Source organism: Bufo gargarizans, chromosome 6, assembly GCF_014858855.1.
Source record: "Bufo gargarizans isolate SCDJY-AF-19 chromosome 6, ASM1485885v1, whole genome shotgun sequence".
Classification (NCBI taxonomy): domain Eukaryota; kingdom Metazoa; phylum Chordata; class Amphibia; order Anura; family Bufonidae; genus Bufo; species Bufo gargarizans.
Window position 1 is genome coordinate 253,665,921 of NC_058085.1, and position 27,990 is coordinate 253,693,910.

Consider the following 27,990-nt stretch of genomic DNA (forward strand, 5'->3'; position numbering starts at 1 on the left):
GGCACTGTGGAGGTCACTGTTAAGGGGGCAGCGGCCACTATTAAAAGGGAAACTGCTGTGGAGGTCACTGTTAAGGCAGCAGGGTACTGTGAGGTTACTGTTAAGGCAGCGGGGTACTGTGGAGGTCACTGTTAAGGAGTCGGGCCCCTGAGGAGATCACTGTCAAAGGAGTGGGGTGCTGTGAAACTCACTGTTAAAGGGGCGGGCTGCTGTGAAGGTCAAAGTTAAGGGGATAGACCCATTTTAAAGTGGCGGGGCACTGTGGGGGGTCAGTGTTAAGGGGTGGGAGACTGTGGAGTTCACTGTTAAAGGGGCGGGGTGCTGTAGATGTCACTGTTATGGGGAATACTGTCGATATCTTTTAACGACACACACAAAAATTAAATTAAATAGATGAAATATACCTGTGTGAAGCCAGGTCCTTCTGCTAATATATATATACAGTATATATATATATATATATATTAGGGATCGACCGATTATCGGAGTTACTGATATTATCGGCCGATATTCATGATTTTTAAAGTTTATCGGTATCGGCATCTAATGCCATCCCTAATTCCATCACTGGAGTGTGATCGGAAGATGCGCGACTACAAGCGCACGCTGGTAGACACGCTGCTGAGAGTATTCCCAACTGACACCGGAGGCTCAGTGCAAGCACAAGGCAAAGGCAGTGTAGGATGAAGAGGTTGTCAAGGCACCTGAGGCACCGCCAGCACCTCAGAAAGCAGGGTTAGCATGGCTGAAATGTGGAAAAGCTTTGTCAGCACGCCACAACAACCAGCACCACCAGCTGATATGGAACGTCTTAGTAGGAGGCAGCATTTGGAACATGGTGGAGCAGTATGTGTGCACACGCCTACACTTACTGACTGATGGGTCTGCCCCATTCAGCTTCTGGGTCTCCAAATTGGGCACATGGCCTGAGCTTGCCCTTTATGCCTTGGAGGTGCTGGCCTGCCCTGCAGCCATTGTATTGTCTGAACATGTATTTAGCACGGCAGGGGGCGTTATCACAGACAAGCGCAGCCAAGCTCGCGTTTATTAAAATGAACCAGGCATGGATCCCACAAGACTTGTCTGTACCTTGTGCAGAATAGACATTTATACCAGCCTCACCCAGCCATTGTTATACTCAAGTGCACTTATTCTTTTTTTTTCTTTTTTTTATATGTCCCAATATTTTGGGGGCTACCCCAATAAAAAACAAAAAAACAAACAAAGCAAAACTAACAAAAAAACTGTGTTGGCTACCTCCTCCACCGCCGCTTAGACCTACACCGCCACGGTCACTGCCTCTTCAACCTCCTACTCCATATCCACCTCCACCTCCTAGTTCAAGATTATTATTTTTTATTTTTATGTATTTTATGTTATTTTAAGTAATTTCCCTATTCACATTTGTTTGCAGGGCACTTGTCTTACTCTTACCCCCATTTTGCTTCCTTTTGCAGCCCTCTAGCCCTTTCCAGGACTTTTTTAGAGCCATTTTAGTGCCCAAAAGTTCAATAGGGTTCAGGGTCAAGTTTGAGTCCCGAACGCTAACTATTTTGCGGCGAACCCGAACATCCAGGTGTCCGTTCAACTCTTTTCACAGGTTATCGGTATCGCTCTAAAAAATCAATATTGGTTGATCCTTAAATTATATATATATATACAGTATATATATATATATATATATATATATATAAATATAAAAATATTAAATCCACGGTACACCTCTGTAAATGGTGAAAAAATGTGTCTTTATTCACACCTGTCACAGCAGCGACGTTTCGGTCCCCTTCACGGAACCTATCTCAAGCCAAGTGAATTACAAAAGTGTCAGTGCATATACTTACTGTATATCATTCTCAATTATTCAATCAGTGATTAATAAATACTTAATAATATATGCAGCCTTTCATCACAATACAATTTCCACATGATTTAAATATGCATTTAGTGTCCATAAACATGATTCAGTTAATATCTAGTGCATATAATCATCATTCCTCCTGCAATATACGGTATATGTCCAATTCAGTGTCCACGTGATCCATATAGATATATATCTAAATTCATAAATCCCCTAAAGTGCATACTGTGCCTTCTTATAAAAAAAATTCAAAACGCTTGGCTATATAGCTACATCATAGTGGCGGAAGGTCATGTTCCTATACCATTGATACAGCATACAGACCTCTACCATGGCTGATGGAAGTATATAATGAAACTATGTCAAATGAGACTAAAATGACTCCCTTGGAATATGCACTGACACTTTTGTAATTCACTTGGCTTGAGAAAGGTTCCGTGAGGGGACCGAAGCGTCGCTGCTGTGACAGGTGTGAATAAAGACACATTTTTTTCACTGTTTACATAGGTGTATATATATATATATATATATATATATACAGTATATTAACATAATTAACATTTACTACAGGAGGCGGGTGTGTCGGCGCAGAATCACATAGCCGGCACCCTGCCTCTGAGGGGTTAACTGCCGCTGTTTGCAGCTTTCTGTCATATAGGCTGGGCACCGCCTCCTGTATTTTTATTAGATGTTAATTATCATTGGTGGAGCTGTGCGCCTGCCCCTCCTCCTCCCGTCTCTCCTCATTGGCAGCACGGCACAGGGGGAGGGAGAGAGTGACTCCTTCTGCACTGTGCTGCTGAGGGAACACGAGGGCGCTGACAGCAGCACGCTCATGTTCTGTGATAGCTCGCTGGATGCATTATCGGCATATCGGCAAGGTGACTGCCCTTTTAACAGTGACTTTAACAGTGGCCGTCCCTTTAACAGTGACTTTCACAGTGGCCGCCCCATTAATAGTGACCGCCCTTTTAACAGTGACTTTCACAGTGGCCGCCCCTTTAAAAGTGACTTTCATGGTGGCCGCCCCTTTAACAGTGGCTTCCATGGTGACCGCCCCTTTAACAGTGACTTTCACAATGGCCGCCCCTTTAATAATGACCGCCCTTTTAACGGTGACTTTCACAGTGGCCGACCTATTAACAGTGATGGCCCCTTTAACAGTGACTTTCACAGTGGCCGCCCCTTTAACAGTGACGGCCCCTTTAACAGTAACTTTCACAGTGGCCGCCCCTTTAACAGTGACCGCCTTTTTAACAGTGACCGCCTTTTTAACAGTGACTTTCACAGTGGCCGCCCCTTTAACAGTGACCGCCCTTTTAACAGTGACTTTCACAGTGGCCGCCCCTTTAACAGTGACCTCCATGGTGCCCGCCACTTTAACAGTGAACTACACGGTGCCCGCCCCTTTAACAGTGAACTCCACAGTGCCTGCCCCTTTAACAGTGAACTCCACAGCACCCTTCCGTTTAATAGTGGCCCCTGCCCCCCATGCATGTAGCAGTGTAGTTGTGCCGTCATATGTCATATGACTGAATATTTCAGGACCTGCGAACTGCTAAAGCCTGTGATCAGTTGTTATGGCAACCTGGAGTAGGACCTGTGAGCTATTGGCTGATAAGGGACATGTGACCGTGTGTATGGCACTTAGGATTTAAATGAAAGGCTGGCAGGCTTGTATTGGATAATGCAGGTCATTTTTTTGGAAAATCTCAGGAACGGTACGTCCTAGAGAGCTGAGACTCCTGTAAGATTTATTTCCAGGTAGCAAGGGATGTGTATACCAAGTTTCGTGGAAATGGATGGTTGCGTTTTTTTTCGCGGAACATACATATAAACATACATACACACACACACACACACATACATACACATATACATTACAGACCAAAAGTTTGGACACACCTTCTCATTCAAAGAGTTTTCTTTATTTTCGTGACTATGAAAATTGTAGATTCACACTGAAGGCATCAAAACTATGAATTAACACATGTGGAATTATATACATAACAAAAAAGTGTGAAACAACTGAAAATATGTCATATTCTAGGTTCTTCAAAGTAGCCACCTTTTGCTTTGATTACTGCTTTGCACACTCTTGGCATTCTCTTGATGAGCTTCAAGAGGTAGTCACCTGAAATGGTTTTTACTTCACAGGTGTGCCCTGTCAGTTTTAATAAGTGGGATTTCTTGCCTTATAAATGGGGTTGGGACCATCAGTTGCGTTGTGGAGAAGTCAGGTGGATACACAGCTGATAGTCCTACTGAATAGACTGTTAGAATTTGTATTATGGCAAGAAAAAAGCAGCTAAGTAAAGAAAAATGAGTGGCCATCATTACTTTAAGAAATGAAGGTCAGTCAGTCCAAAAAATTGGGAAAACTTTGAAAGTGTCCCCAAGTGCAGTCACAAAAACCATCAAGCGCTTCAAAGAAACTGGCTCACATGCGGACCGCCCCAGGAAAGGAAGACCAAGAGTCACCTCTGCTGCGGAGGATAAGTTCATCCGAGCCACCAGCCTCAGAAATCGCAGGTTAACAGCAGCTCAGATTAGAGACCAGGTCAATGCCACACAGAGTTCTAGCAGCAGACACATCTCTAGAACAACTGTTAAGAGGAGACTGTGTGAATCAGGCCTTCATGGTAGAATATCTGCTAGGAAACCACTGCTAAGGACAGGCAACAAGCAGAAGAGACTTGTTTGGGCTAAAGAACACAAGGAATGGACATTAGACCAGTGGAAATCTGTGCTTTGGTCTGATGAGTCCAAATTTGAGATCTTTGGTTCCAACCACCGTATCTTTGTGCGGCGCAGAAAAGGTGAACAGATGGACTCTACATGCCTGGTTCCCACCGTGAAGCATGGAGGAGGAGGTGTGATGGTGTGGGGGTGCTTTGCTGGTGACACTGTTGGGGATTTATTTAAAATTGAAGGCATACTGAACCAGCATAGCTACCACAGCATCTTGCAGCGACATGCTATTCCATCCGGTTTGTGTTTAGTTGGACCATCATTTATTTTTCAACAGGACAATGACCCCAAACACACCTCCAGGCTGTGTAAGGGCTATTTGACCATGAAGGAGAGTGATGGGGTGCTGCGCCAGATGACCTGGCCTCCACAGTCACCTGAACCCAATTGAGATGGTTTGGGGTGAAGGCAAAAGGGCCAACAAGTGCTAAGCATCTCTGGGAACTTCAAGACTGTTGGAAGACCATTTCAGGTGACTACCTCTTGAAGCTCATCAAGAGAATGCCAAGAGTGTGCAAAGCAGTAATCAAAGCAAAAGGTGGCTACTTTGAAGAACCTAGAATATTACATATTTTTAGTTGTTTCAAATTTTTTGGTATGTATATAATTCCACATGTGTTAATTCATAGTTTTTATGCCTTCAGTGTGAATCTACAATTTTCATAGTCATGAAAATAAAGAAAACTCTTTGAATGAGAAGGTGTGTCCAAACTTTTGGTCTGTACTGTACATACATAGAGACACACATACATACATACACACATGCATGCACACATACATACACACATACATACATACACACACACACACACACACATAAAGACACACACATACATACATACTTATACACACACATGCATACATACACACATCCATACATACAGACACACATACATACACACATACATACATACAGACACACATACATACACACATACATACACACATACGTCCATATATATATATACACAGTATAATAGGGTGGCCATATGCAATGCTGTCAAGCAATGCATTAGTTGTTGTGCTGCACCTGTACTTGCAACTTGAAACCACAACAAGTTTTGGTGCAGTACAGCAATTATTGGTAACCCGCGGCTCAACCATAACTTGTACGGAATCCTTATAAATAAATAGGCCCCATGTCAATAATACTGGGGAATGTGGACCCTAACCTAACGCAGACTGAATTAGATGACAACTTTTGCTGCTGGTTACAGTGGGCCTGAAACAGATCTGACAGAAATGTCACATGAAGTTTAGTGAGAAGTGGTCAGACTGGATTTACACGCTCAGCCTCTTAAGGGTTAATTCTAGAAGAAAGGTAGCAGAGGCTCCTGGCCACTCCCAATGCAAATACCTTGTGTTGTCACCTGACAGAGGATGTGGCTTCCAGAGTCAGAGCTGGGGGAGGACAGGTGACCTACAGCTCCAGGGTCTCCAGGTGGAACGGCAGCATCAGGTACTGTACAGCCAGATGATTCACATAATCAGGAATACACGGTACTACTTGTCCCTGACCACGATCTGTACAGGTTGGATTACAGTCACTGGGTGATGGATGTAATGGTGGAAGATTCAGCTGTGTGAAGAGGCAGGCAGTAGGGCACTTCACCAAATCCATCTTGTGCACTGGAAATCCCACTGCTGCCCAGAACTCAGTGATTGTTTGCAGTTCTGGATGGAAACGAGCAGTGTATAATGCAATGGAAAAATGAATCAAGCCAGCAAAGGAGGCAATGTGGACAATCACAATACGTTAGTAAGTGCCTTGTATTAACATTCTCTACATGATAAATGCTATTTGGTGAAGTGACGCAACCCCTTTAAGGCAGTGGACATGATCTAAGGAAAGAATTCAGCATGTGGATTAGGTGTTTAAAATGTCTAGTAATTTAGTATATCAGAGAGCCAATCTCTATATGGACAGAAGTATTGGGACACACCTCTTAATCATTGAATTCAGGTGTTTAATTTAGTCCCATTAACACAGGTGTATAAAGTCCAGCCCATAGCCATGCAGTCGGTCAGTTGTTCTTAAGATCTCACTGAATCTGGGCATAGTCGGTTCATGAAATGTCCTCCCTCCTAGATATTCTACACTCACCTGTGAGTGGTCATATTGGAACGCTGAAGCATTTAGCAACTACAGCAATTCATCTGTGAAGTGGCAGAGCACGTAAAGTAAGGCTGGGTTCACATTGCGTTTTTCCCATCCGTTTAACATGTACAAAAATCGTATATGTTAAACGGATGCCTCAGACTGATGCCATCACCATAAAAATAAATATATATATATATATGTTTTTTTTTTAACCGGACTAGGATACAAGAATGTGGTGTGCTGCGCTTTTGTATCCATTTTTTCATAAAAGTACAAACCTCCTCTGACATTAACATCAGCACAAAAACTGTGCGCAGAGAGCGTAATGACATGGATTTCCATGGACGAGCAGCTGTATACAAGTCTTACATCACCAAGCCAATGCCAAGCATAAGATGGAGTGGTGTAAGGCATGGGGTCACTGAATTCTTAAACAGTGGAAATGTGTTCTCTGGGGCGACCAATCACGCTTCTGATGGACAAGTCTGGTTTTGACGAATTCCAGGAGAACGTTACCTGCCTGTGCCAACTGTAAGGTTTGATGGAGGAGGGATAATGCCATGGGGCTGTTTTTCAGAGGTTGGCCTATGCCCCTTAGTTCTAGTGAAGGGAAATCTTAATACTTCAGCATATCAAGACAGTTTGGACAATTGTATGCTTCCAACTTTGTGGGCACAGTCTGAAGAAGGCCCTTTTCTGTTCCAGCATGACTGTGCCCCAGTGCACAAAGCAAGGTCCATAAAGGCATTGTTGGGTAAGTTTGGTGTGGAAGAACTTGACTGGCCACACAGAGCTTTGATCTCAATCTTATCAAACATCTTTTGGCTGATCTAGAAAGGAAACTGTGAGTCAGGCCCTCTCATCCAACATCAGTATCTGACCTCTTCTGGATAAATTGGAAAACATTTCCATAGACACTTTCCAAAATCTTGTAGAAAGCCTTCCCATTAAAACTAATGCTGTTTTAGCTGCAAAGGGAAGACCTACTCAGAATGATTGCCCATGGATTTAGGATGGGATGTGATTAAAGCTCCTGTTGGTGTCTCTAAACTTTTGTCCATATAGTGTATGTGCCACACCTGACAGCAAAGGATACTATGCAGCTTGAGAATGCTGTTTGTTTTGTGCTGTTGTCATGTACAAAACTTGTGTGATTAGGCAGTGTAACACACCCAAAGGGAAGGGCACATACAAAGGCTAGGGGGGGCCGAATGTTCCATTACCCTGACCATACACTTCAGACGGATATGCTTCTATCTGAGATGTATGGCCAAAAAAATATTAGTCATAAACATCTCTGTACACCTTGATCAAATGAACTGACAATCTAATCTGACTTTGCTCTCCCTGATGAGAGATGTTGTGGGGACAGTTGGATTGTCCCTTTATTCATTGTTACCATAATCCTATTTGTACCAGTGAGAGTTATTTGTTGTGTATGGCCAGGGTTACCCCGACACACAACTCTGCTCATCCTGTTGTATTTTTTAGGGTTGCTAAAAATAGGAGACTTTATGCAACTGTTCATAAAAAAGAAAGAAATGTGTCTGTGATTATTTGTAAGGGTAGGCTCACATGTGCGGTCGGTAAATCCGGTTGTCTGTTCTGGCAAAAGAGAAGACCACTGCCCGAATATCTGGGCATCTAAATCCACCTTTATAGACACAGGTAACTTAGCTTTATCTTATCAGTATGCTATCGAAACGGGACACTTACCTGCTTCATCATATCAGTATCAAACCTATCGAAACAGGGCACTTACCTGCTTCATCAGTATCTAACCTATAGATACAGGTCACTTATCTGCTTCATCATATCAGTATCTAACCTATAGACACGGGTCACTTATCAGTTTCATCATATCAGTATCTAACCTATAGACACAGGTCACTTATCTCCTTCATCATATCGGTATCTAACCTATAGACACAGGTCACTTATCTGCTTCATCATATCAGTATCTAACCTATAGACACGGGTCACTTATCAGCCTTATCATATCAGTATCTAACCTACAGACACAGGTCACTTATCAGCTTCATCATATCAGTATCTAACCTATAGACACGGGTCACTTATCTGCTTCATCATATCAGTATCTAACCTATAGACACAGGACACTTATCTGCTTTATCATATCAGTATCTAACCTATAGACACGGGTCACTTATCTGCTTCATCATATCAGTATCTAACCTATAGACACGGGTCACTTATCTGCTTCATCATATCAGTATCTAACCTATAGGCACAGGACACTTATCTGCTTCATCATATCAATATCTAACCTATAGACACAGGTCACTTATCACCTTTATCATATCAGTATCTAACCTATAGACACGGGTCACTTATCTGCTTCATCATATCAGTATCTAACCTATAGACACAGGTCACTTATCACCTTTGTCATATCAGTATCTAACCTATAGACACAGGTCACTTATCAGCTTCATCATATCAGTATCTAACCTATAGACACAGGTCACTTATCTCCTTCATCATATCAGTATCTAACCTATAGACACAGGTCACTTATCTGCTTCATCATATCAGTATCTAACCTATAGACACAGGTCACTTATCTGCTTCATCATATCAGTATCTAACCTATAGTCATGGTTTAGTAGCTTAATAATATCCTGTAAGCATAGATCAGTTTTCAATGTCATCATATCAGTATCTAACCTATAGACACAGGTCACTTATCTGCTTCATCATATAAGTATCTAACCTACAGACACAGGTCACTTATCTGCTTCATCATATCAGTATCTAACCTATAGACACAGGTCACTTATCTGCTTCATCATATCAGTATCTAACCTATAGATACAGGACACTTATCTGCTTCATCATATCAGTATCTAACCTATAGATACAGGACACTTATCACCTTCATTGTATCAGTATCTAACCTATAGACACAGGTCACTTTTCTGCTTCATCATATCAGTATCTAACCTATAGACACAGGTCACTTATCACCTTTATCATATCAGTATCTAACCTATAGACACGGGTCACTTATCTCCTTCATCATATCAGTATCTAACCTATAGACACGGGTCACTTATCACCTTTATCATATCAGTATCTAACCTATAGACACAGGTCACTTATCTGCTTCATCATATCAGTATCTAACCTATAGACACGGGTCACTTATCAGCTTCATCATATCAGTGTCTAACCTACAGACACAGGTCACTTATCAGCTTCATCATATCAGTATCTAACCTATAGACATGGGTCACTTATCTGCTTCATCATATCAGTATCTAACCTATAGACACAGGACACTTATCTGCTTCATCATATCAGTATCTAACCTATAGACACAGGACACTTATCTGCTTCATCATATCAGTATCTAACCTATAGACACAGGTCACTTATCTGCTTCAGCATATCAGTATATAACCTATAGTCATGGTTTAGTAGCTTAATAATATCCTGTAAGCATAGATCAGTTTTCAATGTCATCATATCAGTATCTAACCTATAGACACAGGTCACTTATCTGCTTCATCATATAAGTATCTAACCTACAGACACAGGTCACTTATCTGCTTCATCATATCAGTATCTAACCTATAGACACAGGTCACTTATCTGCTTCATCATATCAGTATCTAACCTATAGATACAGGACACTTATCTGCTTCATCATATCAGTATCTAACCTATAGATACAGGACACTTATCACCTTCATTGTATCAGTATCTAACCTATAGACACAGGTCACTTATCTGCTTCATCATATCAGTATCTAACCTATAGACACAGGTCACTTATCACCTTTATCATATCAGTATCTAACCTATAGACACAGGTCACTTATCACCTTTATCATATCAGTATATAACCTATAGACACAGGTCACTTATCTTCTTCATCATATCAGTATCTAACCTATAGACACGGGTCACTTATCAGCTTCATCATATCAGTATCTAACCTACAGACATAGGTCACTTATCTGCTTTATCATATCAGTATCTAACCTATAGACACAGGACACTTATCTGCTTCATCATATCAGTATCTAACCTATAGACACAGGTCACTTATCTGCTTCATCATATCAGTATCTAACCTATAGACACAGGTCACTTATCTGCTTCATCATATCCGTATCTAACCTATAGATACAGGACACTTATCTCCTTCATCATATCAGTATCTAACCTATAGACACAGGACATTTATGTGCTTCATCATATCAGTATCTAACCTATAGACACAGGTCACTTATCTGCTTCATCGTATCAGTATCTAACCTATAGACACAGGTCACTTATCTGCTTCATCATATCCGTATCTAACCTATAGATACAGGACACTTATCACCTTCATCGTATCAGTATCTAACCTATAGACACAGGTCACTTATCTGCTTCATCATATCAGTATCTAACCTATAGACACAGGTCACTTATCACCTTTGTCATATCAGTATCTAACCTATAGACACAGGTCACTTATCTGCTTCATCATATCAGTATCTAACCTATAGACACAGGACACTTATCTGCTTCATCATATCAATATCTAACCTATAGACACGGGTCACTTATCAGCTTCATCATATCAGTATCTAACCTATAGACACAGGTCACTTATCTGCTTCATCATATCAGTATCTAACCTATAGACACAGGTCACTTATCTGCTTCATCATATCAATATCTAACCTATAGACACGGGTCACTTATCAGCTTCATCATATCAGTATCTAACCTATAGGCACAGGACACTTTTCTGCTTCATCATATCAGTATCTAACCTATAGACACAGGTCACTCATCACCTTTATCATATCAGTATCTAACCTATAGACACAGGTAACTTATCTGCTTCATCATATCAGTATCTAACCTATAGACACAGGTCACTTATCACCTTTATCATATCAGTATCTAACCTATAGACAGGTCACTTATCAGCTTCATCATATCAGTATCTAACCTATAGACACAGGTCACTTATCTCCTTCATCATATCAGTATCTAACCTATAGACACAGTTCACTTATCTGCTTTATCATATCAGTATCTAACCTATAGACACAGGTCACTTATCTGCTTCATCATATCAGTATCTAACCTATAGACACAGAACACTTATCAGCTTCATCATATCAGTATCTAACCTATAGACACAGGTCATTTATCTGCTTCATCATATCAGTATCTAACCTATAGACACAGGTCACTTATCTGCTTCATCATATCAGTATCTAACCTATAGTCATGGTTTAGTAGCTTAATAATATCCTGTAAACATAGATCAGTTTTCAATGTCATCATATCAGTATCTAACCTATAGACACAGGTCACTTATCTCCTTCATCATATCAGTATCTAACCTACAGACACAGGTCACTTTTCTGCTTCATCATATCAATATCTAACCTATAGACACGGGTCACTTATCAGCTTAATCATATCAGTATCTAACCTATAGACACAGGTCACTTATCTGCTTCATCATATCAGTATCTAACCTATAGGCACAGGACACTTATCTGCTTCATCATATCAATATCTAACCTATAGACACAGGTCACTTATTACCTTTATCATATCAGTATCTAACCTATAGACACAGGTCACTTATCAGCTTCATCATATCAGTATCTAACCTATAGACACAGGTCACTTATCTGCTTCATCATATCAGTATCTAACCTACAGACACAGGTCACTTATCTCCTTCATCATATCAGTATCTAACCTATAGACACAGGTCACTTATCTGCTTCATCATATCAGTATCTAACCTATAGACACAGGTCACTTATCTGCTTCATCATATCAGTATCTAACCTATTGACACAGGTCACTTATCTGCTTCATCATATCAGTATCTAACCTATAGACACAGGACACTTATCTGCTTCATCATATCAGTATCTAACCTATAGACACAGGTCATTTATCTGCTTCATCATAACAGTATCTAACCTATAGACACAGGTCACTTATCTGCTTCATCATATCAGTACCTAACCTACAGACACAGGACACTTATCTGCTTCATCATATCAGTATCTAGCCTATAGACACAGGACACTTATCTGCTTCATCATATCAGTATCTAACCTACAGACACAGGTCACTTATCTGCTTCATCATATCAGTATCTAGCCTATAGACACAGGACACTTATCTGCTTCATCATATCAGTATCTAGCCTATAGACACAGGTCACTTATCTCCTTCATCATATCAGTATCTAACCTACAGACACAGGTCACTTTTCTGCTTCATCATATCAATATCTAACCTATAGACATGGGTCACTTATCAGCTTCATCATATCAGTATCTAACCTATAGACACAGGTCACTTATCTGCTTCATCATATCAGTATCTAACCTATAGGCACAGGACACTTATCTGCTTCATCATATCAATATCTAACCTATAGACACAGGTCACTTATTACCTTTATCATATCAGTATCTAACCTATAGACACAGGTCACTTTTCTGCTTCATCATATCAATATCTAACCTATAGACACGGGTCACTTATCAGCTTCATCATATCAGTATCTAACCTATAGACACAGGTCACATATCAGCTTCATCATATCAGTATCTAACCTATAGACACAGGTCACTTATCTGCTTCATCATATCAGTATCTAACCTACAGACACAGGTCACTTATCTCCTTCATCATATCAGTATCTAACCTATAGACACAGGTCATTTATCTGCTTCATCATATCAGTATCTAACCTATAGACACAGGTCACTTATCTGCTTCATCATATCAGTACCTAACCTACAGACACAGGTCACTTATCTGCTTCATCATATCAGTATCTAGCCTATAGACACAGGACACTTATCTGCTTCATCATATCAGTATCTAGCCTATAGACACAGGTCACTTATCTCCTTCATCATATCAGTATCTAACCTACAGACACAGGTCACTTTTCTGCTTCATCATATCAATATCTAACCTATAGACACGGGTCACTTATCAGCTTCATCATATCAGTATCTAACCTATAGACACAGGTCACTTATCTGCTTCATCATATCAGTATCTAACCTATAGGCACAGGACACTTATCTGCTTCATCATATCAATATCTAACCTATAGACACAGGTCACTTATTACCTTTATCATATCAGTATCTAACCTATAGACACAGGTCACTTTTCTGCTTCATCATATCAATATCTAACCTATAGACACGGGTCACTTATCAGCTTCATCATATCAGTATCTAACCTATAGACACAGGTCACATATCAGCTTCATCATATCAGTATCTAACCTATAGACACAGGTCACTTATCTGCTTCATCATATCAGTATCTAACCTATAGACACAGGTCACTTATCTGCTTCATCATATCAGTATCTAACCTACAGACACAGGTCACTTATCTCCTTCATCATATCAGTATCTAACCTATAGACACAGGTCACTTATCTGCTTCATCGTATCAGTATCTAACCTATAGACACAGGTCACTTATCTGCTTCATCATATCCGTATCTAACCTATAGATACAGGACACTTATCACCTTCATCGTATCAGTATCTAACCTATAGACACAGGTCACTTATCTGCTTCATCATATCAGTATCTAACCTATAGACACAGGTCACTTATCACCTTTGTCATATCAGTATCTAACCTATAGACACAGGTCACTTATCTGCTTCATCATATCAGTATCTAACCTAGAGACACAGGACACTTATCTGCTTCATCATATCAATATCTAACCTATAGACACGGGTCACTTATCAGCTTCATCATATCAGTATCTAACCTATAGACACAGGTCACTTATCTGCTTCATCATATCAGTATCTAACCTATAGACACAGGTCACTTATCTGCTTCATCATATCAATATCTAACCTATAGACACGGGTCACTTATCAGCTTCATCATATCAGTATCTAACCTATAGGCACAGGACACTTTTCTGCTTCATCATATCAGTATCTAACCTATAGACACAGGTCACTCATCACCTTTATCATATCAGTATCTAACCTATAGACACAGGTCACTTATCTGCTTCATCATATCAGTATCTAACCTATAGACACAGGTCACTTATCACCTTTATCATATCAGTATCTAACCTATAGACAGGTCACTTATCAGCTTCATCATATCAGTATCTAACCTATAGACACAGGTCACTTATCTCCTTCATCATATCAGTATCTAACCTATAGACACAGGTCACTTATCTGCTTTATCATATCAGTATCTAACCTATAGACACAGGTCACTTATCTGCTTCATCATATCAGTATCTAACCTAGAGACACAGAACACTTATCAGCTTCATCATATCAGTATCTAAACTATAGACACAGGTCATTTATCTGCTTCATCATATCAGTATCTAACCTATAGACACAGGTCACTTATCAGCTTCATCATATCAGTATCTAACCTATAGACACAGGTCACTTATCTCCTTCATCATATCAGTATCTAACCTATAGACACAGTTCACTTATCTGCTTTATCATATCAGTATCTAACCTATAGACACAGGTCACTTATCTGCTTCATCATATCAGTATCTAACCTATAGACACAGAACACTTATCAGCTTCATCATATCAGTATCTAACCTATAGACACAGGTCATTTATCTGCTTCATCATATCAGTATCTAACCTATAGACACAGGTCACTTATCTGCTTCATCATATCAGTATCTAACCTATAGTCATGGTTTAGTAGCTTAATAATATCCTGTAAACATAGATCAGTTTTCAATGTCATCATATCAGTATCTAACCTATAGATACAGGTCACTTATCTGCTTCATCATATCAGTATCTAACCTACAGACACAGGTCACTTTTCTTCTTCATCATATCAATATCTAACCTATAGACACGGGTCACTTATCAGCTTAATCATATCAGTATCTAACCTATAGACACAGGTCACTTATCTGCTTCATCATATCAGTAACTAACCTATAGGCACAGGACACTTATCTGCTTCATCATATCAATATCTAACCTATAGACACAGGTCACTTATTACCTTTATCATATCAGTATCTAACCTATAGACACAGGTCACTTATCAGCTTCATCATATCAGTATCTAACCTATAGACACAGGTCACTTTTCTGCTTCATCATATCAATATCTAACCTATAGACACGGGTCACTTATCAGCTTCATCATATCAGTATCTAACCTATAGACACAGGTCACTTATCTGCTTCATCATATCAGTATCTAACCTATAGGCACAGGACACTTATCTGCTTCATCATATCAATATCTAACCTATAGACACGGGTCACTTATCAGCTTCATCATATCAGTATCTAACCTATAGACACAGGTCACTTATCTGCTTCATCATATCAGTATCTAACCTATAAACACAGGTCACTTATCTGCTTCATCATATCAATATCTAACCTATAGACACGGGTCACTTATCAGTTTCATCATATCAGTATCTAACCTATAGGCACAGGACACTTTTCTGCTTCATCATATCAGTATCTAACCTATAGACACAGGTCACTCATCACCTTTATCATATCAGTATCTAACCTATAGACACAGGTCACTTATCTGCTTCATCATATCAGTATCTAACCTATAGACACAGGTCACTTATCACCTTTATCATATCAGTATCTAACCTATAGACAGGTCACTTATCAGCTTCATCATATCAGTATCTAACCTACAGACACAGGTCACTTATCTCCTTCATCATATCAGTATCTAACCTATAGACACAGGTCACTTATCTGCTTCATCATATCAGTATCTAACCTATAGACACAGGTCACTTATCACCTTTATCATATCAGTATCTAACCTATAGACACAGGTCACTTATCTGCTTCATCATATCAGTATCTAACCTATAGACACAGGTCACTCATCACCTTTATCATATCAGTATCTAACCTATAGACACAGGTCACTTATCTGCTTCATCATATCAGTATCTAACCTATAGACACAGGTCACTTATCACCTTTATCATATCAGTATCTAACCTATAGACAGGTCACTTATCAGCTTCATCATATCAGTATCTAACCTACAGACACAGGTCACTTATCTCCTTCATCATATCAGTATCTAACCTATAGACACAGGTCACTTATCTGCTTCATCATATCAGTATCTAACCTATAGACACAGGTCACTTATCTGCTTCATCATATCAGTATCTAACCTATAGACACAGGACACTTATCTGCTTCATCGTATCAGTATCTAACCTATAGACACAGGTCATTTATCTGCTTCATCATATCAGTATCTAACCTATAGACACAGGTCACTTATCTGCTTCATCATATCAGTACCTAACCTACAGACACAGGTCACTTATCTGCTTCATCATATCAGTATCTACCCTATAGACACAGGTCACTTATCTCCTTCATCATATCAGTATCTAACCTATAGACACAGGACACTTATCTGCTTCATCATATCAGTATCTAGCCTATAGACACAGGTCACTTATCTCCTTCATCATATCAGTATCTAACCTACAGACACAGGTCACTTATCTGCTTCATCATACCAATATCTAACCTATAGACACGGGTCACTTATCAGCTTCATCATATCAGTATCTAACCTATAGACACAGGTCACTTATCTGCTTCATCATATCAATATCTAACCTATAGACACGGGTCACTTATCAGCTTCATCATATCAGTATCTAACCTATAGACACAGGTCACTTTTCTGCTTCATCATATCAATATCTAACCTATAGACACGGGTCACTTATCAGCTTCATCATATCAGTATCTAACCTATAGACACAGGTCACTTATCTGCTTCATCATATCAGTATCTAACCTATAGGCACAGGACACTTATCTGCTTCATCATATCAATATCTAACCTATAGACACAGGTCACTTATTACCTTTATCATATCAGTATCTAACCTATAGACACAGGTCACTTTTCTGCTTTATCATATCAATATCTAACCTATAGACACGGGTCACTTATCAGCTTCATCATATCAGTATCTAACCTATAGACACAGGTCACATATCAGCTTCATCATATCAGTATCTAACCTATAGACACAGGTCACTTATCTGCTTCATCATATCAGTATCTAACCTATAGACACAGGTCACTTATCTCCTTCATCATATCAGTATCTAACCTATAGACACAGGTCACTTATCTGCTTCATCATATCAGTATCTAACCTATAGACACAGGTCACTTATCTGCTTCATCATATCAGTATCTAACCTATAGACACAGGACACTTATCTGCTTCATCATATCAGTATCTAACCTATAGACACAGGTCATTTATCTGCTTCATCATATCAGTATCTAACCTATAGACACAGGTCACTTATCTGCTTCATCATATCAGTACCTAACCTACAGACACAGGACACTTATCTGCTTCATCATATCAGTATCTAGCCTATAGACACAGGACACTTATCTGCTTCATCATATCAGTTTCTAACCTATAGACACAGGACACTTATCTGCTTCATCAGATCAATGATTTAATGACAGAGAGCTTTACTATGGGAAGAGGCACTCACCAGGGCTGTCCCCTCTCCCCCCTTTTGTTCAATATTTATATTGAGCCTTTAGCGGTTATGATAAGACAAGATCCGGAGGTGGCTGGTTTTGGCATAATGGGGAAGCATGACCGTGTATCCCTTTATGCAGATGATATTTTGGTTTTTATCTATCAAACAGATACTACTCTCCCTCGTATAATGGACCTGGTCAATCACTTTTCCGATCTATCTGGACTCGAGATCAATTGGGAGAAGACCGTCCTCCTCTCTATAGACGAGTTGCGAGGCGAATTTAATAATCAGTTAATGATCTCTGATTCAATAAAGTACCTGGGTATAATAGTTTCCGCTAAACTTCAGGAATGTCTACAACTTAACTTGATTCCTTTGTTGATGAAGTTAAGAGCGAAAATTAAGATATGGCAAAAAATTCTGCTAGCAAGAGCGGACAGAATTTCATTGATAAAAATGGTAGTGCTGCCCTAGGTTCTTTATGTCCTCCGCAATTCGCCTATATGGATTCCAGACAAGTATTTCAGACTGATAGAGCGGATACTCAATGATTTATTATGGGGGAGGAAGCGTGTGAGACTGATGGCACTATATTTTTCTATGCCCTATAGTCGAGGAGGTCTTAACCTCCCCTACTTTAGGGGCTACTTTGTGGTCTCCCAACTCTGCCTTTTTAATGATTGGCAAAATAGTCCCTTCTGCAGTAAAGTGGTGAAAGATGCAGGTTTTTCCGATTTTTTCACCGTACTGGAATCTGATTATCTATTAAATACACTGAGCGGGTACACATTTTTCTGCAGAATGGCTATGAAGACTTGGTCTCTCATAAGGAGTTAGTGTGGAGTTAAGGCCTCGCTTATTTGCACCCCATTATGGCATAACACAAAACTTCTCAATCTAAATGACTCAAGCTGCCGCCAGTACTGGAGGACCAAAAATGTGCAGTACTTACATCAAGTAGTTAGTAGTGGACAAATCTTGTCCCTTATGGAATTAAGGGCAAAGTTAGGTGAGGTGGCTTGGTTTGCATATTTTCAACTGAGGTTAGCACTCTATAGCACTTTGAACAGTCACCTTTTTTTATAGATACCCCTGTATTTTTACACGACTTAATTAGTAAGAAAACTGTTATGAGAATTAAACTATCGCACTGTTATAGATACTTAATGCATAATTTTTTTTTTTGATGTTCTCTCTCCAGGACAGAGAGCCTGTTCCTCTCTTCTTTTAGAGGTGGGCTCACCAAACTGGGAGAATATAGGGGAAAGCCTAAAACTGGTTTCACACAATTTTAACCACATTGTGGTACAATTCAATATTTTGCACAAAATTTATGTGACACCCACATGGTTATATAGAAGAGGATTTAGGGCTTCCTCTGACACGGGTCACTTATCTGCTTCATCATATCAGTATCTAACATATAGACACAGGTCACTTATCTGCTTCATCGTATCAGTATCTAACCTATAGACACAGGTCACTTATCTGCTTCATCGTATCAGTATCTAACCTATAGACACAGGACACTTATCTGCTTCATCGTATCAGTATCTAACCTATAGACACAGGACACTTATCAGCTTCATCATATCAGTATCTAACTTATAGACACAGGTCACTTATCTGCTTCATCATATCAGTATCTAACCTATAGACACAGGTCACTTATCTGCTTCATCATATCAGTATCTAACCTATAGACACAGGACACTTATCTGCTTCATCATATCAGTATCTAACCTATAGTCATGGTTTAGTAGCTTAATATCCTGTAAACATAGATCAGTTTTCAATGTCATCATATCAGTATCTAACCTATAGATGTGGATCAGTTATTAACTTTATCCATCAATATCCGATCTATAGATGCTAATCATTTATCAGCTTCATTGTATCAGTATCTGACCTATAGACACTGAATACTTATGAGCTTCATCATCAGTACTTGACCTGTAAACACTAATCACTTATCAGCCTATCAGTTTCTGACCTCTAGACACAGTTCAGAGGTTAGCAGCTCTGTAGTAGACGAGGTATAAGAACCCATGCTTGCGGTATTAGAGAATTTTTAATTTTGGGCAGGCCACATGCCGAAGGTTTCTGTCTCATTTGACTGTGTCCTGGAACATGTTATTTTGTGTCTTCATGCTTGTTGTCTTCATGTTGTATGCCTGTGTTCTGGACGTTTTCATCTCGTTTGACCCTGTGCTGGTTTCCATTTTGTCCAGCCATGTGCTTGAGTTTCAGTCTTGTCTGGCGTTATGTTGGAGGCTTCTGGGTTGTCAGAGGCCAAGTATCAGAGGTTTCTGTGTTTTTTAGTTGCGTGCTGAAGTTTTCCATCTTGTCCAGCCTTAGGTGTAACCAACAGGGTAGCAGGCTGTTATGGAGCCCAAATAACTAATAGGCAGTTAGTGATTTATAAGGACCATGGAAGAGTGCATTACTTTTTGCATTATTTCTGAGCTGTGACATGATTCATTTCTCTATTTCACCATGTGTATCATCATACTGTTGTAATATGTGAGCCTTATTTGCAGTACTGTGACATCATTCTGCCTGTGCAGTTCATTGTAAACATGATACTTTTGGAGTCCTTGTGTCTTCCTCAATATCTAGTCTGATATATTCATTCCTGCAGCTGTTGTATCATTGACTTCTGTCTAATCCTTGTGTGGACATCTCTGGTGTCCGTGAAGCTGCAGCATCTTTCAGACCTTCATTCTGTCTCTAGGGTATCTGCCTTGAAGGAGTTAAGATATTTTTTTCCGTTTCTCAAGGTGACTACACCCATTGAACATGATGCACTAACACCTATTCAAACCCACACGACGGAGCACAAGGAAATATAATCTCTTCCTCCAGCCCATCAACCGCCCCCTTCCCCCACATCCACCAATCTCAAAGTATTATTATCCTTCTCTCCTACAGACATTGGACACAAGGGGTCATAATCCACCCCCCCCCCCTCCCTTCCATGTCAGCTGGACACAAGAAATTAAAATCTACAGTACCTCTAATCTGGACTAGGGGACTGAATTAAGAAGTTTATCCAGATGGCAGTACCAGATAGGACCACAAGGAGTACATTGCAGGTCTAGGCACTTCAGGCAATTTGGGAACAAGTTCCAAGTGGCTCTATTGTACAGGGGAATCTTTTTATATATCCTGGGGTAACTAGCGCCAAAAGGAGGTCATTTCTTGAATGAACTGGAGTAGAACAACAAGGAGAGCCAGAGAAACAAGGATGTGAAAAGAGAAGTCTCTTACTGTCACTGAAGGAAGAGTTGCTAGAGACAGAGAAGCATGGACTGGAGAGAAGGAGACGTCTCTGGTAGTACAGAAGAAAGTCTCACTGGAGACAGAATCTTTCTTGCCCTGGCTGTAATCTGTAAATGGTCTCCATAAGCCCTGAATGGAACTAGAATGTACAGCAGTGGAGTACACTGTGGAGGGTCATTGTCTGTTCTCTTGAACCTATAGACAAGCCACCTGATCTTCCTTCACTAAGAAGTTTCCTTCCTCCACCTCACACAGGAAATGTGCAAGGCTTTTCACAACTACTTCTAGTTCTTTTTTTTCTCTGATATCAGCTCTGTAGCTGCTCAGAATAACTATGTGCATACGTTCTCAGATATGTGTACTGCCTATGTAGGGAGAGGAGACCATGATGGATTTCTTTAGCAAAAAGTCCAGGAAAACACGGAAGAGGCAGCCAAGCCCACCCAGAACACCTGAGGTAGGCCTGGGGCTTCTTATTTGTTTGTGGTCAGCAGCACAAAGGACCTCTGGAGAAGTTAGGGAGCCTGCTGATGACTGCCAGTCAGTGTTAATCCACCCCTTTCCTTCACATTTAAAGTGTCACATGCATGTATCGCAGTAATGAGACATGTAGTCTGTGCCGCTCAGTAGCTTTATGTAATGTATGCTATCTTCTCCAGGTTCTCTGAGTTTCTTCTTAGTTGCTACCTGTCCATATAGGCTCTCTCACACTATATCATCGATAATGTGAAGTGGTGTTGACATGACATCTTCATATATTATACCTGGATTATTTTATTTATGCACCCCAGGCCACCGAGTCCATGACTGACATCTAAAATCTTGGTAGCACAATAATGAAAAATTTCTGTCTGTGATTTTCTGTGTGGTGGGAAGATCTTCCTTTTTCACCCACTTAATATATAGTATATTTCTTCTTCTCTTCTGCCACCAATATAAGACTTCATGTAATAGAAGTCAACAAATATAGAAATCACAAATGCATCAGACAGATGTAAGGTTGGAGCATCTCTTAGATTGAGTTAGGTAGTGCTAATGAACTCACATGAACCTCTATCCACTGAAAACATGAGGAGCTGACAGGACATTCGGGCTACATGATCCTTGTGCAAAGATGTCCTCCTCACTCCTTATCCAACAATTGCAAGTGTACAGGAACACAACAATGTGCAACATGGAAGAGGTGGCACCAGCCAGGGCTGCCCTTACTCTCTCCAAAGGCTCCATATCATCTGTATGGTTTAACCCTCTGGGTAACCAAGACTCTCAGCAGTCTATACATACCACATATTGGGTGTGTACAAGGACTGTAAGGGTCCATGTCTCATTATGTGAGTATGTTTAGATAGAGTATCATAGGCATTTTGTTTGCATGTTTTGTAAACCTGTGGTTTTCGAGCACCAAAAAATATTGGAAAGTTGTTAATGAGTCTACCATTGTAACTTACAATGATGTGCAGCAGCTACTGATACCTCTAAAGATAGTTGAGCTCCCGTTCATATATACCATCATGTTGCGGGAGTTGTTAAGGGGTGATCATAGAACCTTCAGTGACTGGTGCAAAAAGTTGCATTTTATCTGCTCTATAAGTTGCAAGATCTCATAGTTCCTCTAATACATGTATCCTGTTTATTCTGACAGGAAGGCAGTGTGTGGTATGTCTGTGCGGTCTGTCTGCAGTTTAACTCATTTATAACAGTAAGGTGATTTTAGGCAGTCAGCTCATCAATGGAAGTACAGGCTCTATCTTTCAACAAGGAAACACTTGGGAGGTTTCAGCCATAGCTAAGGGTTAGATACAGGAGCACCTACTTTGGGCTGCCAGTGTTCTCTGTTTTTCAAGATACTGCTGTATTATTATTTTTGAGCTTGGCATAAAATTTTATATTTATTTTATCTAACAGTAGATGACAAGGCTTTCAGCACACGACTGTATCAGTATTTTAGTCCGCAAATCACTGATCAGCAAAAAAAGAATACAGTCGTGGCCAAAAGTTTTAAGAATTACATAAATATTGGAAATTGGAAAAGTTGCTGCTTAAGTTTTTATAATAGCAATTTGCATATACTCCAGAATGTTATGAAGAGTGATCAGATGAATTGCATAGTCCTTCTTTGCCATGAAAATGAGATTAATCCCAAAAAAACCTTTCCACTGCATTTCACTAATTGTCTTGTTAACTCAGATGAGAATGTTGATGAGCATAAGGCTGGAGATCATTATGTCAGGCTGATTGGGTTAAAATGGCAGACTTGACCTGTTAAAACGAGGGTGATGCTTGAAATCATTGTTCTTCCATTGTTAACCATGGTGACCTGCAAAGAAACGCTTGCAGCCATCATTGCGTTGCATAAAAATGGCTTCACAGGTAAGGATATTGTGGCTACTAAGATTGCACCTCAATCAACAATTTATAGGAACATCAATAACTTCAAAGAAAGAGGTTCAATTCTTGTTAAGAAGGCTTCAGGGCATCCAAGAAAGTCCAGCAAGCGCCAGGATCATCTCCTAAAGAAGATTCAGCTGCGGGATCAGAGTGCCACCAGTGCAGAGCTTGCTCAGGAATGGCAGCAGGCAGGTGTTAGCGCATCTGCATGCACAGTCAGGCAAAGACTTTTGGAAGATGGCCTGGTGTCAAGAAGGGCAGCAAAGAAGCCACTTATCTCCAAAAAAAACACCAGGGACAGATTGATCTTCTGCAGAAAATATGGTGAATGGGCTGCTGAGGACTGGGGCAAAGTCATTGTAACGGACCGTTTCAGCAGACAAGGGGTTAAAATCTGTTTAGGCGATATGCCCCTTTCTGAGAGACAGGCACAGCTACTGCAGAACACCAACCTCCCGAACTGGATACAAAATATCACTCCAAACTGGAACCTCGCGAATAGCTGCCAGCAGACGAACAGGAAAAGCGTACAGTCAGCTTACACTCCTGGCAATCAGTCTCCAACAGCATACAGGGAATCCCCCCAATAACGAGACAAGGCTCCCTGTTGAGGGTCAAGCAGTGCTCATCCCCTGCCCCCAGAACTCGGTTGGGAAGTAGCTGGGAAGGGGAGGGCTCGCTTACCTCCTCCTCCTGGTATCCCTGCGGAGATGGCTGGAGATCTGGTTGTTGCTGGGGGACAGGACCGACTGTCCCTACCCCCTGTGCTGTAAGTGCAGAGACCACTGTCCCATCTGCACAGTTGTGGGGCTTACTGTCTCCCCCTGGTGTGTTAAGCTGCCGCTGGGGAATGGAGACTAGGCTCCCAGTTCCCAACAAATCCTTCTGTTGCTGTGGGATGGAGACTGGGCTCCCGATTCCCAACAACTCAATCTGCTGCTGGGGGACAGGACCGACCGTCTCTGCCCCCTGTAACTCAGCCTGCCGCTAGGGGATGGAGACTGGGCTCCCAATTCCCTGCAGGACCGGTGGAGAGACCTCGGTCCCATCTCTACCGGCCACCTGGGGTCCTTCCCAGTAACGCTCTACAATATCTATCCAGCTGAATGGGTCTGGATCTTGGTCTGTCACCTTACTGTCCTGCTGAGCCTTCCCAATGGAGTGGAAGAGATCTCGGTAGTCCTGCTCCAGTTCCCACTCCAGGGTTGCTAGGTGAGCCAGGTCTTGCTCTACCTCATGGGGGTCATCCCACTCATGCCTAGCCTCCCTCTCATAGAAAATGTCCTGAGTGCTACGTATCTGTCCTGTGTCACAGTCTGCCTTCTGGGCCCCTAGGGGCGTGTACACCAGATGGGGACCTGTATAAATACGGGCGGGTAGCCCTCAATAAAGTGTTCGTGTTTTACCCTCAAGGTGGAGCTTGGTCTCGTTATTGGGGGGGGGGTGCAGGTACCGTAACAGTCATATTCTCCGATGAAGCCTCTTTCCGATTGTTTGGGGCATCAGAAAAAAGGCTTGTCCGGCGAAGAAAAGGTGAGCGCTACCATCAGTCCTGTGTCATGCCAACAGTAAAGCATCCTGAGACCATTCATGTGTGGGGTTGCTTCTCATCCAAGGGAGTGGGCTCACTCACAATTTTGCCCAAAAACACAGCCATGAATATAGAATGGTACCAAAACACCCTCCAACAGCAACTTCTTCCAACAATCCAACAACAATGGAGCACCGTGCCATAAGGCAAAAGTGATAACTAAGTGGCTCGGGGACCAAAACGTTGACATTTTGGGTCCATGGCCTGGAAACTCCCCAGATCTTAATCCCATTGAGAACTTGTGGTCAATCCTCAAGAGGCGGGTGGACAAACAAAAACCCGCTAATTCTGACAAACTCCAAGAAGTGATTATGAAAGAATGGATTGCTATCAGTCAGGAATTGGCCCAGAAGTTGATTGAGAGCATGCCCAGTCGAATTGCAGAGGTCCTGAAAAAGAAGGGCCAACACTGCAAATACTGACTCTTTGCATAAATGTCATGTAATTGTCGATAAAAGCCTTTGAAACGTATGAAGTGCGTGTAATTATATTTCACTACAATTGAAACAAAGATCTAAAAGCAGTTTAGCAGCAAACTTTGTGAAAACTAATATTTGTGTCATTCTCAAAACTTTTGGCCACGACTGTACCTTCTGTGTGTATTCCACATTTTTCTCACTCCCATCAATAGAAATGGCTATTCTCGTCCACAAAACAGACCAGAATAAGACATGATCTTTCTGAAGGTAAATACAGTCATGTGCATGAGCCCTTTGGGAGAGTTCTTTATTAGGGCTCATTCTTGTCCGCAATTGCGGGCAAGAATAGGACATGCTCTATATTTTTTTGCGGAACGGAACAACAGATGAGGACAGCACACAGTTGCGGCCCCATTGAAATGCGGAACGGGTGCGGAACAAAACAGACGGCCGTCTGAATGAGCCCTAAGGCTCATTGTAGCAAATGAGAGATGTTAAATAAGATCGCCCATCTACCTGGGGCTTCTGAGCAGAGTACGTATGTAGCTGGTTCCTACACTGCCCTGAATATTGTAGGCTTAGGTAAGTCTGAAGAGAGGCAGTATATTTAGTGTTAGGGACCCATCTGCGGAGCCACCTTGACGCTTGGTAGATGGGCCCAACACACGTTTGATCAAATATGTGCGCTAAGAGCTTCCATTGACTCACTTATAGTCGGTATTGTACCACTTTTATTCAGAATGACCCCCATTTCTTAGCTCTATTGTTTGTATGTAAAATGGTGTGCAGCCATTTTCTTGTTTATAATCATGTTAAATAAGATATGTCATTAAAATTGTATAGGCTGGACTGTATATTCTGCATGAAATGACTGATAATGAACTGAAGACATATCTTCCTGACCCTATGCATGGTACAAAGACTGCGGATGAAGGCCTTATCTCAGGCAACTTGCAGAGGGTTCTTAAATTCTTTCCTAAAGGTACTTTTACACGAGCCAATTATCATGTAAATTTTCATAAAATCGACCAAAAGTGCGCGATTATTGAGCAGTGTAAAAGCAATGAACGATAGAGTCACAACCGACAATCGGTAGATTTCTCATTGGTTCAATCGTTTGTGTGGACACAAAAATCATCTTTGGATGTTAACGAATTCATACATGTAAACAGGAATCGATCACTGCACGCCACTCAAATTTCGCCTTGTATAAATGCAAAAGGTCATTGTTGAAACGTTCACTACACCGAGAAATGACTCGTCCATGTGTCAGTCGTACCGATCATCACCTCGTGTAAAGGTACCTTTAGTGATTACATCCTTGAAGTTTGTGCTCCTTTGTTTCCTGTTGTATCTACTATTCTTTCGTTGATTGTCTTCTTCTGTTACCTAGTGATTCTTCTGTCTTTCGAAGCACTTTTGTTTCCCTAGTGTGTCTGATGCTTGGTGAGACTCCTTCTTTTCTCTAGCATTCTTCTGTCTTGTAAAATCGCTTCTCTACTTCTAAGAAATTACTCTGCCATGATCTCGCCACTGATGTGTCTTCTCTTAAGTCATATCCTCTCGCCTGTGAGGCTTCTTCTCTTCCCTGATCGCTACTCTGTTTACACTCCTTTTTTTCACTAGTGTATTTTTTGTCTTGTGAGGCAACTTCTTTTGCCTGGTGTCTACTGTTTTTGGTGACACACCTCCGTTTACATAGTTTTTCTTCAATCTTTTGAGGAGCCTTTTCTCCTGGTGTCTCCTCTCACTCCTTTTGCTTTCATTGAGTTGGTTAGTTGGCTGATGGGTGAGGAAAGTTATTTACAGTTGTTATCACAGGGAATGAGTCACAGGGAAGGTATTCAGCTTATTTAAGAGACAATGACGGAAAAAAATGCTGATGAGCAATGAGGTGCTGTCACTGAACACATATCGCAGCATATATTTATTGGCTGCCCTGGGGGAAATATCCAGCTAATAGTACCGGACAAAACATCGGTAGAGATCTATCCCTTTACTCGAAC

General features: G+C 40.9%; 1 protein-coding gene across 5 annotated transcripts in view; it reads left to right on the forward strand.

Annotated features, from left to right (window-relative positions):
- Positions 1 to 27,990, forward strand: part of ARHGAP27 (Rho GTPase activating protein 27) — a 120,669-nt gene that overhangs the window by 59,346 nt on the left and 33,333 nt on the right. The window contains exon 1 of one of the 5 annotated variants that reach the window (XM_044296781.1): positions 21,897 to 22,043. The exons of the other annotated variants lie outside the window; for them this stretch is intronic. Within the exon in view, the coding sequence (XP_044152716.1) occupies positions 21,972 to 22,043 (72 nt within the window). The 5' untranslated portion in view covers positions 21,897 to 21,971. Of the gene's footprint in view, positions 1 to 21,896; positions 22,044 to 27,990 lie in introns of those variants that run through there. 5 annotated transcript variants of the gene reach the window in all.